At 41.2% G+C, this 17,136-nt stretch overlaps 1 protein-coding gene across 25 annotated transcripts in view; it reads right to left on the bottom strand.

Annotated features, from left to right (window-relative positions):
* The window catches only part of CARMIL1 (capping protein regulator and myosin 1 linker 1), a 317,278-nt gene that overhangs the window by 38,494 nt on the left and 261,648 nt on the right, over window positions 1-17,136 (bottom strand). For 6 of the 25 annotated variants that reach the window (XR_014809747.1, XM_084967588.1, XM_084967582.1 and 3 more), the window contains exon 30: window positions 1,768-1,785. The exons of the other annotated variants lie outside the window; for them this stretch is intronic. Coding sequence is in view for 5 of the 6 variants with exons in the window: in XM_084967588.1 (XP_084823714.1) it covers window positions 1,768-1,785 (18 nt within the window). In the remaining variant the exon portion in view is untranslated. The remainder of the gene's footprint in view (window positions 1-1,767; window positions 1,786-17,136) is intronic. 25 annotated transcript variants of the gene reach the window in all.

Genomic DNA, 17,136 nt, shown 5'->3' with positions numbered 1-17,136 from the left:
GTTGCTCAATCTTACTGGCTTATTCCTGTGATTCTACTATATATAACTCTGAAGCAAGATAAAATGTAAGAATGAGCTATAATTATCCACCTAAGTGTATATTTCAGAACAGATATGGTAGGTTTCTCTAGAAATATGGTTTATATGAACTCTTGCTTCCCTCTTCTCACTCCTGTTAGATGAACTGCATCCTAGAGAAAAAAAAAATCTGACTTTCCCATTCAGATTTACATTTAGTCTCTTCCCTTTTTGTACCAAAATGAGAGGGTTAATTTTCTCAGACTATTTCTTAGTTCTCATTTACCCTTCCTGAACATTTGTCGATGCCTAGATATTTTCTGACCAAAGAAATCATGAAGTGCCCCACAGAAGAACGGGGTCAGCAATGGAAAGAGACCTTCCACAAATCGATTTATGTTTAACACAGCCAACTATCATATTACTTCAGGCCTAGACAAAATCACGTTGTCTTTAAAAGTGCATTTGATGAATAATAAATAATTTTCAATATTTATATCCTCAGGAAATCTGAAGAATAATGTGTAAAAAAAAAACCACTTTAAATATAACTTGAGAAGGAAAACTCTAAACGTAGACTTATTCTGACACCACAAACATTAATAAATCCCCACAATGGCAGACAGTCAGTGAATGGAGTACATGGCTCTATTGTCTAAGAATCCAGAAGCAGCACAATGTCTACACTGCCTGGAAATCTTACTCACTTTATTCGATTTTTATAATGGATTTAAAACTATTCTCCATTTAGCTCAATAGTGAGCTTTACCATAAGTTAAGGACTAATGTTAGAACCTTACAAACGACACGTTTTTCCTGTTAAATTGATTTTTTAATACAATTCTTAGATATACTATTTTTTTTAATGAGAGCTAAAGTTTTTTTTTTTTTTTTTTTTTTTTGGCTTTTGTCTTTTCTCCTTTTTTAGGGCCGAACCCGTGGCATATGGAAGTTCCCAGGCTAGGGGTCTAATTGGAGCTACAGCTGCTGGCTACACCACAGCCACAGCGATGCCAGATCCAAGCTGCGTCTGCGACCTACACCACAGCTCATGGCAACACCAGATCTTGAACCCACTGAGCGAGGCCAGGGATCAAACCTGCAACTTCATGGTTCCTAGTCAGATTAGTTTCTGCTGTGCCATAACGGGAACTCCTGTCACCAGAAAAATTAGATGGAGTAGTTTCCTTATTCATTTTACCAAATTTGTGCAAAAAAATTAATAAACAAGAATCTCAATCCAAGCACAAGAATCATCAATTACTTTTCTTTTACTTGAGGTTTAAAACAAACAAACAAAAAAAAAACAGTTGGAAGGCAGATCAGTAAAATTCTTCTAATACAAAAAAGGTATTATGACACCAACTCTGGGAAACAAGTAATATGACAAGAATCAGAAATTTAAAACCCTGGAAGTTTAAGTAATCACGTCTTTGAAAAAAAAAGCAACCCACAAAGGGAATAAGAGCTTTTCTCGTCTTAAATGTTTATACCCTCTTCATAAACACTCTGCTTGCTTTCAGGCACATGGCTGGGAATATTTTAAATTCATCACCTATTTTGCTAGCTGAACCATCTTGTAAAATTCAATCTTGTCTCTAAATTGCTGCCTGTTTCATTCAGGATCCACAGATGGATGACGACATGAGAGTCTCCTAGGAGACCAGCCAAGCAGCACAGAAGCAAATAGAGCACAAGAATGTAAACTAGTACAGCCAGAATCTGCAGAGCCACCAAAAAAATACTTACACTTGTACAGCAGAGAGTCTCCATGCAGCAAAAAGAAAGGAAAAAAATATGAATGGAAGAGAGATAAAGCAACAGCATTACAAGGAGGGGAAAGGGAGAGACACCAGACACAAATAAACAGAAAAGCTACACAAAACGCCTTCATAGCAAAGGAATGAGGCAAGAACAAGGCCAAATTATTATTAGCTTAAGGCATCCAACCTAGCTTTTTATAAGCAGAAGCACAATTACAGCTTGAAAATTGTAGAAACTCTTAGAGATATTACCTCTTTTGCTAAGTACGTGCAAAATGCCACCTACCAACCCCGTAAGGTATTAACCCCTCTGGGGGGATGGGACCATCATCAGCTCCCAAAGCACATGGTGGACAGGACACTGGATGGACATTAGCAAACTCCATGCAGCTTTTGGTTCTTGGGCCACAAGGCTAGTCCCAGCAACCAAGTGGGGACAGTGTGTGTACAAGCACGTGTATTTTTTTTTTTTTTTTTTTTTTTGCTGGGGATCGAATTATAGCTGCAGCTCCCACTTACACCACAGCAACATGGGATCCAAGCCGTGTCTGGGACCTACACTGCAGCTCACGGCAATGCCTTATCTTTAACCTACTGGTTTAAGCCAGGGATCGAACCTGCAGCCTCATAGATACCAGTTGGGTTCGTAACCCACAGAGCCATGACGGGAACTCCCCAAGCATGTGTAAATGTCCCTTCTGTGGGTCATCTATGTCATTCTGTCCTTCCCACTGTGACACAGAAGTTTGAATTCTCTCCTCCTCAGTCATCAAAGAATTTCAGGCAAGGATTTGATGCCAGGATCCAGCACAGTTACCTACCTATAGTGTCATTCATGTTGATGGTACTTTACACCTTAGTAGGAATTTATGTCACCTTACATTTAACATTATATCTCACATTAAATGAATTTTACACCTCACTGGTCATCATTATTAACAGTTGTTAGGCCATCTTCTTCATATTCTCTGAAAATTTATAAAAGAATTTTTTGAAACATAGCAAAACTCAGAAAGTCCTGCTATAGAATGTAAGGCTTTGTGAAAGCAAAGTTATGAGGGTGGGAGACTCTTTGCCAACCCCCCTGAAAACTCGCTCTGAGGAAGGCCCCTCCATCTACCTGCAGCTAGCTTCCTTTCCCTTCAAGTTCCTTATTTTCCATGGTGTCTTCTCCACATACGACAGGAGGAAAATAAGGGCTTCTCAGATTGTGAATGTAAACAGTGGGTGGTACGCAAGTAAGAGCCATCCCTATAACCACCACCACCACCATCACCAGCAGCACCATCCTCATCCTCAGTGTTATCTGCTTATCAGAAAGGCTTCCGACAGCAGAGTCCTGAAAAAGTCTCAATCCTCAGACTTTTTTTTTCTTTTTTTTTTTTTTGCTTTTTAGGGCCACACCTGCAGCATATGGAAGTTCCCAGGCTAGAGGCCGAATTGGAGCCACAGCAAAGAGGGATCCAAGCCACACCTGCAACCTACAATACAGCTCATGGCAATACCAGATCCCCGACCCACTGAATGAGGCCAGGGATCGAACCCGAATTCTCATGGATGCTAGTTGGATTCATTTCCGCTGCATCACAATAGGAACTCCTTGATCCTCAAGACTTCTAATTTCATATTTTATTAGGTAATTTTCTTCAAATATACATCATTTTAGGATATATGAGATTGAAAACAGCCTTGCCAAATGAAAGGAGAAAAGGTAAAAACTTATTTTCAAATATTCTTCAATTGCTCAAAATAAAGATTCTTGTCCTTGTCTTAACTATACCTTCCCTCAAAAGCTTCCTTAAAGGTGTGACTATAGGTACATACATAAGAGAATTACAGCTGATGGTTAAGCCCCACAGATAATTTTAGACTTTCTCCTTGTGAAAGGTTAATTCAACACAACAAGTACTCTGTCCCAATTATCCAACTAAAGATTAAGTGACGGTAAAGAACCTTTCTCTCAGTTCAACTCCCAAAATGACAGGCAAGCAAACAAACAAACAAACAAAAATGTTCCTGTGAAGAGGGAAACCATGGCAACAACTATTTCAAATTTTCAAAGAAATAAAGATTGAGAGTTCCCATTGTGGCTCATTGGTAATGAACTCAACTAGTATCCATGAGGACGCAGGTTCAATCCCTGGCCTTGCTCAGTGGGTTAAGGATTGGGCATTGCTATGAGCTGTGGTGTAGGTCGCACAGGCAGTTAGGATCTGATGTTGCTGTGGCTGTGGCATAGACCAGCAGCTACAGCTCCAATTTGACCCCTAGCCTGGGAACATCCATATGCCACAGGTGTGGCCCTAAAAAGATCATTAGTTCTCTACTCCTGCATGCTTTTGGGCACTCATTTACCTATACCTGCCCCACCGTGGCAAAGGAACGACTAGTGATATGAGAAGTCATCCTCCCCCAAGACTATGTCTCCTACTCAAGGGTCTGGCACCTAAGAAGTGAGCTCGAATCAGTTAAGGGGTTGTGGAACTTTTGGTCAATGTTTCCTCAAGTCAGACCTAGTTTTCCGGGTTGCAAAATAAACTGCCGTGAGGATTAAATAAGATAATGAATAGAAAGTGCTTAGCACGGAGCCTGGCACATAGTGCCAATCAATGACCCACATGCTTCCATAACCGACAGTGATTACATGCATTAGTGACAGCACTTGTCTTTCTTCTCTTCTCAAGGAGAAAAACTGAGAGGGGGTACTCATAAGTAGTAGACTTACAACGGTAAAAATCTGGGAACAATTCCAAATCCTGTTAAACAAGGGAATGGATAACTAAAATGATGGAACAGAAGGTAAAAGGGGAAAAAAAAAAGAGCTTTATATAAAGGAACACGAAAAGTCTCCAAAATATTGAGTTAAAAAAAAGTTTCAGAAAGTATGGTATGACGCCATTTATGTAAATTTAAGACATCTAAAACAACACTATATAGTGTTCATGAATACATTATGTCTGAAACATATGAAATAAACAGAAAGCATCCAAACTCGTGACAGTGGTGCCTCTGAGGAAAAGCGGGAGGAGAATGAGACTGTCAGTAGTGGTCAAATGAGGCTATAATTTTATCAATAATCATTACTTGAAATTTAGCAAATATTTATGGAGCACCTACTGGGCACTGGGCACTCTTGGAGAAGGTCTCTGAGTCTAGCAGCGTGTAAGTTAAGTCCCTGCAATCCTATAGTTCATATATATGCTGCTATCAAAAAACACATTGGCAGGAGTTCCCGTCATAGCGCAGTGGTCAATGAATCCACTAGGAACCATGGGATTGCAGATTCGATCCCTGGTCTCGCTCAGCGTTGCTGTGAGCTGTGGTGTAGGCTGCAGACGTGGCTCGGATCCCACATTGCTGTGGCTCTGGTGTAGGATGGCAGCTACAGCTCCGATTAGACCCCTAGCCTGGGAACCTCCACATGCTGTGGGATCAGCCCTAGAAAAGGCAAAAAGACAAAAAAAAAAAAAAAAAAAAAAAAGCTGGCGAAACAAGATGCTAAAGTTAATGGTTGTCTGTTCAAGTTGGTGGGAACACAGGTGTTTGACATTTTTTTGATGTGCTTTTTTGGTACCTTCTTAGGAACCATTCCAAAAGCTTATTTAGGAATCATTCAGGTCACTTGCTGCTTATTCATTATCTAGACCTACTCTGCAGACACCCTAATAGAAGCTCATCTGCAGGACCACATATCACCACCACTGTGGCCCCCTCCTGATGGGGAATGACCAGGGGACCAATTTGACCATCATAATTTGCAGGTGGAAACCGACCTAAGATAAGATATGTGAAGAAATTCTGAAGATTCTTAAAACAACTCAGGGTTGTTTTATATGTACAAGTGTCTTCTAAGTGTTATTACTGCAATGAAATATTCAAGAATAGCTGCCATCTTACTAACTGGCACATGAAAAAATGTTCAACATCACTAATTATTAGAGAAATGCAAATCCAAAGCACAATGAGGTATATCACCTCACACCAGTCAGAATGGTCATCGACAAAAAGTCTACGAATAGAAAATGTTGGAGAGGATGTGGAGAAGAGGAAACCAACATTGTAAACTGGTGCAGCCACTATGGAAAACAGTCTGGAGGTTCCTCAAAAAACTAAAAATGGAACTACCATATGATTGAGCAATTCCACTCCTGCATAAATACTCAGAAGAAAATGAAACACTAATTCAAAAGGGCATATGCACCCCAAAGTACCACAGCAGCGTTATTTACAACAGCCAAGACATGGAAGCAATCCAAGTGCCCATCAACAGATGACTGGATTAAGAAGACATGATGTGTATGTACACAATGGAATATTACTCGGCCATCAAAAATAATGAAATCTTGTCATTTGCAGCAGTATGAATGGACCTAGAGAACAGTACATTTAAGGAAATAAGTCAGAAGAAAGAGACAAATACCATGACATCACTTAAGATGTAGAATCTAAAAAATAATGCGAGTGAATGTATATTCAAACTAAACCTCACAGACATAGAAAACAAACTTGTGGTTACTAACGGGGAGAGGGAAGGGACAAATTAGGAGTAAGGGAGGGATTAACAGACACCAATTACTATATATGAAATAGATACACAACAAGGATTTACTGTATAGCACAAGAATTATACCCATTACCTTGTAATGACCTACAGTGGAGTATAATCTTCAAAAATACTGAATCACTACGCTGTACATCTGAAATTAACACAATACTGCAAATCAACTATACTTCAATTAAATAATACTACATTAAAAATTAATAACGGTGATAATAATAATGATGATGATGAAAGGCTGCCATCTCAACATTCAGGAGCCCAAGACGTCAAAACAAAAACTCACTACTGCATTTACCTCTTCATTTTCTTTACCATAGAAATGCACACGTGAGGGAATTAAAAAACTCAGTATCAACCCGGATGGGATTCACTCACAAAACCATGTAAATATTTTGCCAGCCACTGTAGCAATTCATTTCAGGAGCACAGATGTGATGTTCAAGAACTGGCCCGGAGAAGGTGAGGAAGAAAACCATTTCGGCAGAAGAAATAAAGAAAGTCAGGAGTTTACCATTTAAGCACAGCACTTTAGGCAAATCTGCCCAAAGACTGCAGAGGTACCTCTTGACTCCCACCTTATCAGCCCTCCCTCAGCTTCCAGGGGCAGAAAAAGCATCACGCCTACAAGCATTTCAACTATAGGTAGCCTCCTAGTCGTGTATATTTACTTTTAAAACTGCAGCACAGTGGGGTAAAGATCCCAGGTTGCTTCAGCTGTGGTGTGGGTCACAGCTGCAACTCAGACTCAACCCCTGGCTCAGGAACTTCCATATACCACAGGTGCTGCCAAAAAAAGCCGCTTAGGCAGAGATTAAACTCTTTTTACAAGTGATGGCCAAAAACATTTATTATGGGATCCTTTATCACCCCCCAAAACGTGATTTCTTTCATTTTTTTCTTTTACATATATGGCAGAATCCTTTCTGAAACATGTTCAGCAGTGTCTCAAAAATACAGAAGACGGAAATGCAACTAACTTGGCTGAAACAGGAGACTGCCTAGAGATTGACTCAGAGGATCTCCTTTCAGTGTCCCCCTCCACCCTCGTGTCCCCACGTGCCCTTGGGGGAAACAAAGTGAACATCTTTGGGTGTAAAGGATAAGCCAGGGTTCTGTCCTATGCACCTCTAAACCCCCAGAGTCCAGAGAGAGCCTGGCATGGAGTGAGCATTCGGTAACTATGTGGTGAACGAATGAGTGAACTGCTTTTACCCAGTGCTCCCCGCTCACCTGGATTTTAAACACTTGTTTAAAATAGAAAAATCTGTCTACTACAACCACCACTTCCATAAAGAGAAATTAGGCACAAAGATAAAATAGAAGGGCACAGTCTATTATAAAGAAACAGACCTTTACCTTAGAAACATTTTTGTTCATGAAACATTTTCTCTGTTGTTCTTTTTTTTCCCATTTCATGTTAGACTGATAAAAAACTTCCTCATGGATCCTAGTGGTTCATAGACTTCTTTAATCAAGAAACTTCAAATACATATACTTATTCTTTGCCCCTCAACTATTTGTTCAAACTCAACACACACAAAAAAATGAGGTAATAAATTTAAGTATACTCTTCACATAGATTCCCTAATTATTAACTTTTTTTTTTTTTTTTTTTTTTTTTTTGTCTTTTTAGAGTCACTCACACCTGCAGCACAGGGAGGTTCCCATGCCAGGGGTTGAATCAGAGCTACAGCTGCCAGCCTATGCAACAGCCACACGGGATCCAAGCTGCGTCTACGACCTACACCATAGCTCACCGCAAACCTGGATCCTTAACCCATTGAGCGAGGCCAGGGATCGAACCTTCGTCCTCATGGATGCTAGTAAGATTCATTTCCACTGAGCCACGACGGGAACTCCAGCCTAATTACCAACATTTTGTCACATTATTTCCTCCATTTTCTCTATCACACACATACACATGCAAGTTTTTGGTTGAACCATTTAAAAGTCGCTGACACTTTGCTATTTCCCCTTTGAATACTTGCACACAAATATTCTAAGAATTATATTCTTCTACATAACCATACATAACCATCACACCTAACAAAACAGCAATTACATGATATCTATGTACATACTACAGTCCACTTTAAAGTTTCCCCAAATGTCAATGAAACACTTTAGAACATGCCCCTGGTCCCTTTCTGGATGCAGGATCTCATGGAGAATTCACCCATGGCAGATGCTTATGTCTCTCTCACCTCTTTGATCCAGCATACCTTCCCCTTCCCCCAACCCTGCCTTCCTTGTTTATGATACTGACTTTAAGAATTCAGGCCAGCTGTTTCACAGACTGTTCCACCTTCTATATTTGTCTGATTGTCCCCCTTGTTAGAGTCGGGGGAGCATTTTTAGGAGGAATGCCAAACGGGTGATGGTGTGAATTAACAACCAAAGCACAACAGGCGGCACGTGCATCAGGTTGTTCAAACCTGGGTACTAAATGTGACTGCTTCATTAGGGCAAGAACCTCCCCACTGCTCCGTTGTAAAGGTACCTTGTCTCTTCATAATTAATAACTCTGTGAGGTGATATTTTCAATTCATGAGGATGAGCCCATTTTTAAACAACCCTGATCATCCTTATCTGAATGAATGAATGTAAAGGGAGCTACGAAACTGTCACTCTCTACTTCTATCATTATGCCCACATTTACAGGTGTGGTTGCTCTGTAAAGAGCAAATTTCCCTTTCTTAAAATCCTCTGTACCCTCCCCTCTCTTGTATTCTCTTAGTATTACTCCGGACTTATAGTTTTTTTTTGGGGGGGGGCGCGGTCAGGTGAGTGGGGGAATGAAAGGAACAAGTCTTTTTTTTTTTTTTTTTTTTTGTCTTTTTGTCTTTTGTCTTTTTAGGTCCGGTACCTGCAGCATACGGAGGTTCCCAGGCTAGGGGTCTAATTGGAGCTGTAGCTGCCAGCCAATGCCAGAGCCACAGCAATGTGGGATCTGAGTCGTGTCTGTGACCTACACCATAGCTCACAGCAACGCCTGGATCCTTAACCCACTGAGCAAGGCCAGAACCTGCCACCTCACGGTTCCTAGTTGGATTCATTAACCACTGAGCCACGAACTCCTGGACTTGCAGATTTTTAAAATTAATTCAATGTATCCTCAACTACTACTCTCATAACTTTTTGTTGCACAGAGTATCCCAGTGGAAGCCATTTCAATCTGGATTTTGTATCCTTTGCAATGATCCCATTAGACCTACAGTCAATCCTTGCTTTTTGATGTGAGATATCCCAATTACACTTCATACTTCCCTATGCACTTTTGTTTTGTTTTTGTTTTTTTGCTTTTTAGGGCCATATCTGCGGCATATGGAAGTTCCAAGGCTAGGGGTCAAACGAGAGTTGTAACTGCTGGCCTACACCACAGCCACAGCCACAATGAATCCAAAGTGCATCTGTGACCTACACCACAGCTCACGGCAACACTAGATCCTTAACCCAGTGAGCAAGGCCAGGGATCAAACCTATGTCCTCATGGATGCTAGTCAGATTGTTCACTGCTGAGCCACGATGGGGACTCCTCCCTGTACACTTTTAAAAGGGATATGGGTAATTCCTTTTTAATGAACTAGATTATAATAATTAAATATTTCCTGCTAGACTGTCATCTGAGTTGATGCTCAAAGGTAACCAAAACTCAGTCATTACAAACTGACTTATATCCCCAAATACCTAACCAAACAGTATTATCACATTTGGACTTGAAAAAGTAAATTTTATGCATTTCCATTTGTTAAAGTTTAAGGTGGTATAAATCTTACTGAGAAAATGAGACACCTAGTCCTTACTATGATGACTGCTGGAGAGCAACAATCTTTAATGTCTAGGACGAGTAGGTATATGGAAGCTGTGACTCCAAGAGAGCCGCAATAAATCAGCGGTCACAAGGAAGAATGATGTGTAGAGATTTAGTGAGGTGCCACGCTTCCTACTGAACGCAAGATTAAATCCAGCTATTCACATCACCCTCATTAACTTTTATATCCAGAATCTCATTTCATATAAAAGTTAAAATGGCATCATGATGTTAAAACAAAAACACTCAGGAAGCTGTGCTGCTGAGAACCTATGGGAAAGATCACAGAAGAACCCTATTGTTAAATGAATATGCTTTGTGTCCTCATTTGTCAGATCTGTACAACTTTCGATACAAGGAAATTAAATGTTTTCAAGTTTTCTGTAGGAAACAGCTCACTTTTTATTCATTTTAACTAATCTGGCAACTGATGGGAAAGTGCAATTTCACACTGAATGTTTAAAAGGGGGATGTAATTTAATACATTTTCCTTAAGAGTAGTCCAAGGAATGAAACTACTTGGTACCTATTTCAAGTAAATATCTTACCTTGAGAGCATATGTGAGTGCTGATGGGCACAGAAGCGTGATGGTTATTAACACCACCATCTGGTACATGCCCCTTGTAGCATTATAATAAAAAAGTAGGAAAATGTCTAAAGTACTTAATTGCACTGTTAAGCACAATGGGTTTTTTTGGTGGGGTTTCTTATTTGTCTCTTGTCTTTTATTTTAGGGCCACACCCGCAGCAAATAGAGGTTCCCAGGGTCTAATCAGAGCTGTAGCCCACGCCAGAGCCACAGCAACGTGGGATCTGAGCCACGTCTGTGACCTACACCATAGCTCCCGGCAATCTCGGATCCTTAACCCACTGAGCGAGGCCAGGGATCAAACCTGAAACCCCATAGTTCCTAGTCGGATTCATGTCTGCTGCACAGAAATAAAAAGCTGAATAATATTTTAAAATGATTTTTATCATAAAAAAATAATAATAAACTATGGAGAAAAAGCCCACAGAGTATTATACTTGAAAGAGCTATTTTAAGTTTAGATTTTTGGAAGATATATGTTATAATGGAAGGCAAGAATGAGGACAATAGGAGAAAAATACTCTCCTGCTTCAGAATGGATATTATGGCTCAGTGACATCAAGATGAATAAAAATATGTCTAAAATGCTTAATGTAACACATTTGTACATAGAACATGAGTACCATGCAATGGCAAAAAATAGTTAACACCAACTTCAACACCTTAAATTCTACAATTTGCTTCACTGCTTTTAAAAGCTTGAGTCAGGTAAACTCCGGTGGTGCCAAGTAAAAAGAATGGATGGTGGTTTTAGTGTCTGGTGGTGACTTAGAATTCTGGCTGGATGGAATTCCCATTGGGGCTCAGTGGTAACGAACCTGACTATCTATCCATAAGGATGCAGGTTTGATCCCTGGCCTTGCTCAGTGGGTTAAGGATCTGACATTGCCATGAGCTGTGGTGTAAGTCGCAGATGAGGCTCAGATCTGGCTGGAGAGCTATAATGATCAATCAATCAGTAATCAAGAGGTCTGGTTCTCACTGGATCTCATGGCTCTCCAAGCTTTTCTACGACTGAGTCTTAAAACTCCTTATCCTGTATCTTCAACATCAAATAGAATTTCAGCTAAAGATGGTTTATATTCAAGCTCTGAAAAATCTGTTCTGGCTTGGAAACCAAGATCTTTGCCATGTTCAGTTTAACTGCTTTTGATTAACATCCTTTCTGAGTGGATTCTAAAACGAACTCTCTAAATTACAGATCCATTATTCTGCTAGTTATTTGCTTGCAAACTTTAGATCATTATTCTTACATTCTGTTTCGGCTACGATGAAATCTGCCAAAAACAATGCAGTACTGCTTGCCACATTTCTCACTGGCTTTGATTTCATTTTCCAAAGTCCTGAATTAATATTAACAAGCCCCATCTTGTCAATGAATGTCTTTCATTGACATTTTCTAACATTTAAGGCTTCAACATCAAATAACAGAATACAGATGGTCAATCCAGTCAGGTTCCTGGGGAGCAGAGGCCACAGAGTTCACAACCAAAAGGACTTCAGAGGCTTTGGTATGGCCACGATGATGGAAGATGCTCTGAAATCTTTTGGAGGAAAGGCCATTTTGTCATGCCGAACTGGGTCTGGCATTTAGAGATTTCAACTAGGTCCAGCTGACCCTTGAGCAATACAGGCTTGAACTTGTGGAAGTCCATTTATATGTGGATTTCTTTCAATATATACTACAGCACTACTAGGTCCAAGGCTGGTTCAATTCACAGATTTGGAAGAGCAGACATGGAGAGCCAGCTGTAAAGTTAAAGGATGATTTTCAAGTGTGCAGAGGTATTGGTGCCCCTAACTCCTGTGCTGTTCAAAGGTCAACAGGTCAAAGGTTGAAGAGGAATGAAAGCTGCTCCCAGAGAATCCCTGGCTTGGCTTGCAGGTTCCCACCCACCGCTCAGCTCTGGTTGGGTGGTCTTCTGTCTAGGCAAGAGAAATGACCACATCTCTCAATTTTGATAATCAAAGTTAGATCAGTTAGGTCTAAAACTTGCAGTCCCATTTCCCAAGTTAAGGCTCCACCTTCTCCAGCTAGGAGAACAGAGCACCATGGAGTCACATGACCTTGAACTTTGCTGTATTATAATTCCCTCAGTTTTTTTTCTCTTAACTCTGTTCACCTTACTTTAGCTTTCAATTTCTAGTGTAGTTATTAAATGTGCCACCTGAAATAGTTTCTCAAAGAAGGCAAAACAAATAATGCCAATAAATAAGGTTATATAATCTAAACTACAATAAAGAAATGCAGCTATATCTGGAACATGGAAGGAATTTTTTGTCTCATTTCCAAGTGTGGTTTTCAACATGAAAGTCAGTGACTTTCTTCAGCACACACATCAAAGGCCAAAGCTAAAAACATACACTTTAGATTTTGATTCTGTAAGAAATAGGCTTGTGATAGAGGTTTCACCTCAGTCCTGAGAGGCAGGAAATCCTTACATATCAAATTCCACAGTGACAGTGATTTCCTCTGAGGTACATTTAGGGAAACTGAGAAGTTGGACAGGCCAACTTTCCTCTCTGAATTTCCATACTCGAGCTGAAGAATGGAGATTAACTCATCCCAACCCCAGTCAGTGTTTCTAAACTGGTATAGTTAAGAGATTCAGATTGAATCACTGAGGGTATCTAGTCCAGCCTACTTCTACTTAGTCAAAAGCATCAAGCCAAGTTCTGTGCTACTTTCCTTTCCTCATTCATTTATATTTTAGGCCATTTTTTTTTTTCTGTTTTTCCCAAATTTCAGCCCAAGATATTCCACCCCACTCATTCCCTCCTCAGTAAGCCTTTATTTGCAGGAGACAATTGACTAGCCTTCAAGTTCTCTTAGGCAACAAGGAAAACTGTCTAATTGAAAGTCAAGAACAAGTAGCATGGCCTGATTAAGAAGGACTGAACTGAGGATGACATGTGTTCTCTGGATGCAGCTCAAAGAGGCAGAGAACTCTGTATTCTGGGTCTTTTTGCTACTTGTTCCCATCAGTTTAGACACCTACATACTGAGGCATCGCTTCCCCCATAATTTAAAGAAATGTGGATTTGCTACCACAGGTTAGAATCTCCCCCCACCCCGAGAGGAAGAATAAAACTCTAGAAGGACTAGCCTGCAGTCAAGGAGACACCACCCACCAATCTCTCCGTGCAAGCCCTCTGTGAAAAGGCTCTCCCCCAACCCAACCTTTCCTGGACCTTACCTCCCCGTGACCTGGTCCAGCCTGAAGGACAGGGATTCAGATGAGAGAGTACAGGCTTGGCAATGGGTTCATTTGGAGTTGAGCCCTCCACTCTGGCTACCCCTTAACCAGCAGTGTGATATGAGGCAAGCATATCAACATCTCTGAACTCGGAGATTCTCATGCCCAAAATGAAAAGCACAGGGCACAGCGCATGTCACACAGTGGGTGGGCGGTTTCCTCCTTTTGTCCTATACAACTTGCCCAGAGCTGGGATCACTGAGGATATAACCTATAATATTCTCATTAATAGAACCCTGGAGGTTTGAAGATAGTCATTTCATTCAAAGAATCATTTTCTAGAGTGCCCAAAGAAATGTTACTGACATTTATTGCTGGCATTAGCTATACGGAATTCAAAGAGACAGAACACCCGTATGCTCGAGAAGCCCTGATTCTAGTAGCAAAGTCGAGCCAAGCAAGGAACTGTAATGCAGAAGTTCCCATTGTGGCTCAGCAGGTTAAGACCCCAACTAGTATCCATGAGGATACGGGTTCGATCCCTGGCCTTGCTCAGTGGATTAAGGATCTGGCATTGCCATGAGCTGTGGTGTAAGCCTGCAGTTGCAATTCCGATTTGATCCACAGCCTAGGAACTTCCATATGCCACAGGTGTGGCAAAAGAAGGAAGGAAGGAAGGAAGGAAGGAAGGAAGAAAGAAAGGATGAAAGAAAGAAATGAAGTAACTGTAATGCAAAGCCAAGACATTGAACAAAATTTACTGAGCAATTGCTATGCGGCTGGCCCTGGGTACTAGATACTAGGGCTGACTCACCAGTTCAGCCTGGCTACTGAAGCCTGGGGACCGCCTCCGCAGTTCCCTATTAGACATCTCAGCTAGGGCCTTGCAAGCACCTCATCCTTAACATGTTCAAAATGGAAAGCACTAATGTCTCTATCAAAACCTGTCCCTTTTTCCAAATTCGTCACTTTGAGTCCTTGTTACCTTAAAAATACACAATAAACAAGCAAACCCTTAGTGAGATCTACATGGCTCTTTGTGATACAGCCTCTACCCTCCTCATCCCTCCTCTCTCCTATTCTTTATTCCTATCATACCACCATCATCATAGTTTCTCAAATCGTGATGCTCTCTCCTCACTCTAAGCCTCTATATGTGCTGTTCTCTCTGCTAAGGTTACTTACTCATTTTCATCCCAGCTAACTTCTCCTTCAAATGCCATCTCCCATTGCACCTAGTCACTAGGGGCCTATTATGTGCCAAGCATGATGCTTAGAACCCTCCTCCAGGAAGCCTTCCTTGACAATGCCCCTCCCCCAGGCTGGGCTGGGCACCCCTCCTCTGTGCTTCCATAGCAACCTGCACATTTCAGAGCCCTTTCCAATCATACTTCATACTTAACTGAATTAATGGATAACCTACTCAATCCAAAAGTGAACTAAGGCTCATACAAATTTTTTTTCTTTCCCATTTTACAGCCTATGGAAGGTCCCTGGCCAGGGGTGGAATCAGAGCTGCAGCTATAGGCCTAGGCCACAGCCTCATCTGAGTCACATCTGTGACCTATACCATGGCTTGCAGTAACACCAGATCCTTAACCCACTAAGCAAGGCCAGGGATCGAACCCGCATCCTCACAGACACCATGTCGGTTCTTAACCCACTGAGCCACAACAGAAACTCCTTTTTTTTTTTTTTTTTTTTTGCGTGAGGTACAATAAAGAAGGGGGAAAATGAAGCCAGAATTTGTCCTTTTAGGGCAGCACCCTTGACATATGTAAGTTCCCAGGCTAGGGGTCGAATAGGAGCTGTAGCTGCTGGCCTATGCCACAGCCACAGCAATGCAGGATCCGAGCTACAACTGTGACCTACACACCATAGCTCATGGCAATGCCAGATCCTTAAACCCTGAGCAAGGCCAGGGATCAAACCCCTGTCCTCATGGATACTAGTCGGGATCATTAAGCACTGAGTCATGACGGGAACTCCTATACTTTTGTTTTCGGATGAGGTTTTTTTATTTCTGGATAAAGCCATGACATGAATTTCATTAATCACCAGTGAGTTGTCACAAGAGGGGTGAAAACTTATTCTGTATTAATTCAAGCCTTTCTGGATGACCTCATTTCAGTGGCAGACTTCAACATCCAAGCAAATCCACATGTGGGATTCACACAGGTGGCACTTCTATGACCTACCAGAACTAGTGTGCCACTGGCACCCTCAGCACAGGCAACCTGGTGAGTGACACACTAGTTCACTTGCCTTCCATTTCTAGCAAGAAGCCCAGAATACCTGGCTCAAGAAGGATCAACAATAAGCAATTGCTGAGCGAAGCAATGGCCTTCTCATCTGCATTTCTGGCTCAAGGAGTCTTCTGGTAGCTCATCGCAACCTAAGACGACCTGATCTGCGAGAAGTCCTCCTGGGCTTTGTAGCAGCCACCTTCTCCCAGCCTTTTCTAACCCCTGTGCCTTGGTGGTAAGAAAGCCTTCTTTAAGGACTTCTTCGGACAGATTATATCTACATCACAGAGACAATAAGTACCTTCTTAGTATCCAAAAATACCATTTTCTCCAATGTGAATATTGTTTATTTCAAAGATTAAAGAGAGGATTTCCCATTGTGGCTCAGTGGGTTAAGAATGCAAAGAGTATCCATAAGGATGTTGGTTTCAATCCCTGCCTCACTCAGTGGTTTAAGGATCCAGCATTGCCAAGTCACAGATGCGGCTAGCATCTCACGTGGCTATGGTGGAGGCTGGCAATTGCAGCTCCAATTCCACCCCTAGCCCAGGAATTTCCACATGCCACAGGTGCGGCCCTAAAAAGAAAAGAAGAGGGAAAAAAAAGAAAAACGAAAACAAGAATTAAAGAGAACATTTCATCCTACAGGGATTTGGTCTTTGAGGTCACCTAGGAAGGAAACAGTGATAATTTGGAGCTTGCTGACATAAAAGGAAGGTTTTTGAAGCAAATGTCATCGTGGTACCTTGAAAACATGAGGTTTCTAGGGCTGAAAAGTGAGACTTATGTTAAAGAAGTTACATTATTTACTATTGGCTTTACAATACTATCCCCAGGAATTACTAAATCTTTAGTTGCTTATGAAGGACCTAACTAGTTTGGATTTTTATTTAAATTTTTTTCCTGTGTCCTGTTTCCCATGTCATCTACCAACAACACACAAACAGGTA

The sequence above is a fragment of the Sus scrofa genome, chromosome 7 (assembly GCF_054392235.1).
Source record: "Sus scrofa isolate SSC_HxYL_T2T_F1_AM1 chromosome 7, Sscrofa_HxYL_maternal_Yorkshire_Landrace_v2.0, whole genome shotgun sequence".
Lineage (NCBI taxonomy): Eukaryota > Metazoa > Chordata > Mammalia > Artiodactyla > Suidae > Sus > Sus scrofa.
Note: the sequence above shows the minus strand (reverse complement) of the source record. Positions and strands in the feature narration are given on the sequence as shown.